Raw genomic sequence first — 2,277 nt, 5'->3', positions numbered from 1 at the left:
TATATGTCGATGTATCAGACCAGATTAAGTGCGAAGCTACTCAGTAAAACGCATAAAGTTGGCGTTCAAATAGAGGTTTCAAGGTAGGCATGTTTGAGATAAAAAAATTCATCTTATATTGCTTATAGGGTTTAAATAACTTTTTTGTGACTCGACAATACTTTGGCGTGTTACTAAAGTCAAAAATTCTTATTGTAGGTGGGTTTTGTGGATCAAAATTGCTTCAAAGAAACCAAAATATTACAACCGGAAAACTACTATCTACAACCAATGAAAAGACAAAACTAAAAGTTCCTAACACTAAGACACGTTTTCAGTGTAAGATGTGCAGTAGTAGCTTTACTCGCCACAGTACGCTAGCTGGACACATGAGGACTCATACTGGAGAGAAACCATTCCAATGCAAGATTTGCAGTCGTAACTTTGCTTGTCGTAGTATTCTAACAACTCACATGAGGACTCATACTGGAGATAAACCATTCCAATGCAAGATGTGCAGTGCTAGCTTTACTCACCGCAGTAATCTAGCACAACACATGAGGTCTCATACTGGAGAGAAACCATTCCAATGCAAAATTTGCAGCAGAAGCTTAACTCGTCGCAGTCACCTAACACGTCATATGAGGACTCATACCGGAGATAAACCATTCCAATGCAAGCTTTGCAGTAGTAACTTTGCTCAGCACGGTCATCTAACAAATCACATGAGAACTCATACTGGAAAGAAACCATTCCAATGCAAGATTTGCAGTAGTAGCTTTGCTCAACGCAATAATCTAACATGTCACATGAGAACTCATACAGGAGAAAAGCTATTTCAGTGTAAGGTATGCAGTATTAGCTTTGCTCGTCGCAGTATTCTAACATGTCACATGAGAACTCATACTGGAGAGAAGCCATATCAGTGTAAGATATGCAGTAGTAGCTTTGCTCAACAAACTGTTCTAACAAATCACATGAGAAGTCATACTGGAGAGAAACCATTCCAATGCAAGCTTTGCAGTAGTAACTTTGCTCAGCACAGTCATCTAACAAATCACATGAGAACTCATACTGGACAGAAACCATTCCAATGCAAGGTTTGCAGTAATAACTTTCCTCGTCGTAATAGTCTAACAGCTCACATGAGAACTCATATTGCAGAATAGCCATATACATGTATGTGGAAGGTATGCAGTAGTAGCTTTGCTCAACACAGTATTCCAACAACTCACATGATAACTCATACTGGAAAGAAACTATTCCAATGTAAGATTTGCAGTAGAATCTTTACTCGACGCACTGCTCTAGCAACTCACATGAGGACTCATACTGGAGAGAAGCCATACCAATGTAAGATGTGCAGCAGTAGCTTTGCTCGAGGCAGTACTTTCACAAATCACACGAAGACTCTGGAGATAAACCATTCCAATGCAAAATTTGCAGGGCTAGGTTTACTAGCCCTGTTTACTAGGGCTAGGTTTACGGAGATACTGGAGATAAACCATTCCAATGCAAAATTTGCAGGGCTAGGTTTACTAGCCCTGTTTACTAGGGCTAGGTTTACGGAGATACTGGAGATAAACCATTCCAATGCAAAATTTGCAGGGCTAGGTTTACTAGCCGCAGTCGTATAGCAAGACACTCAAATACTCATATTTGAGCGAAGCCATTTTATTGCATGTAAACGCACATGTTGATATGTACGTGTATTCAAATGCACACATACTCCAGTTTAGTCTTGTAAACATTCTATTGCAAAATGTATTTTTGTTATGTGATTACAACAACTGCATTTTGAATGATTAAATTCACTATTTGTTTAAAATCTAGTAAGCATTATATATATTTGATTATTATAAGATGAACAATAAATTATAAGCTTTGGTTCAGTCTACCTAATTTAAGCATAACTAATAACTGCAAGCATTTGGACATACTACATGGGCTGATTTTTCTGAGCAAAGATTCTGAAAATTTGATTTTTCATACCTACAGCGTAAAGTCCACATGACGGCTAATGTTTCTTCATGCATTTGTCGAGTTATTACTTGATTGTATAAAAAAAATCCAGCCTCATTTGTATCTGGCTGGTCTGCGTAAAGTTTAACTGACTGCACAATTTTTATGGCACTAACAGCTGCCACTGATAATATTACATAATGTAGTTGCACACAACCAATATTTTTGTGTAAATTTGACCATCCTTCATGTTTTATTAACATTTTTAGGTGACGGAAACTCGCTATTAAACATATTGACTGGAAACGTCCGTGCCGCTTTTTAAACAGTCATACC

General features: G+C 37.7%; 1 protein-coding gene across 1 annotated transcript; it reads left to right on the top strand.

Moving 5' to 3' along the window:
- The first annotated feature begins 260 nt into the window (after positions 1-260).
- On the top strand, positions 261-1,340 carry LOC137387300 (zinc finger protein 25-like). Its single transcript, XM_068073674.1, has one exon. The coding sequence runs from the start codon at positions 324-326 to the stop codon at positions 1,146-1,148; it is 825 nt and encodes a 274-aa protein (XP_067929775.1). The 5' UTR covers positions 261-323; the 3' UTR covers positions 1,149-1,340.
- The last annotated feature ends 937 nt before the right edge of the window (positions 1,341-2,277 follow it).

Source organism: Watersipora subatra, chromosome 2 (genome assembly GCF_963576615.1).
Source record: "Watersipora subatra chromosome 2, tzWatSuba1.1, whole genome shotgun sequence".
NCBI classification, from domain to species: Eukaryota; Metazoa; Bryozoa; class Gymnolaemata; order Cheilostomatida; family Watersiporidae; genus Watersipora; species Watersipora subatra.
The sequence above is the reverse complement of the archived record's forward strand: the minus strand, read 5'-3'. Positions and strand labels throughout refer to the sequence as shown.

Bases quoted from the DNA above. Each gene is read 5' to 3' on its own strand.
- LOC137387300 (XM_068073674.1), top strand. From the start codon at position 324: ATGTGCAGTAGTAGCTTTACTCGCCACAGTACGCTAGCTGGACACATG.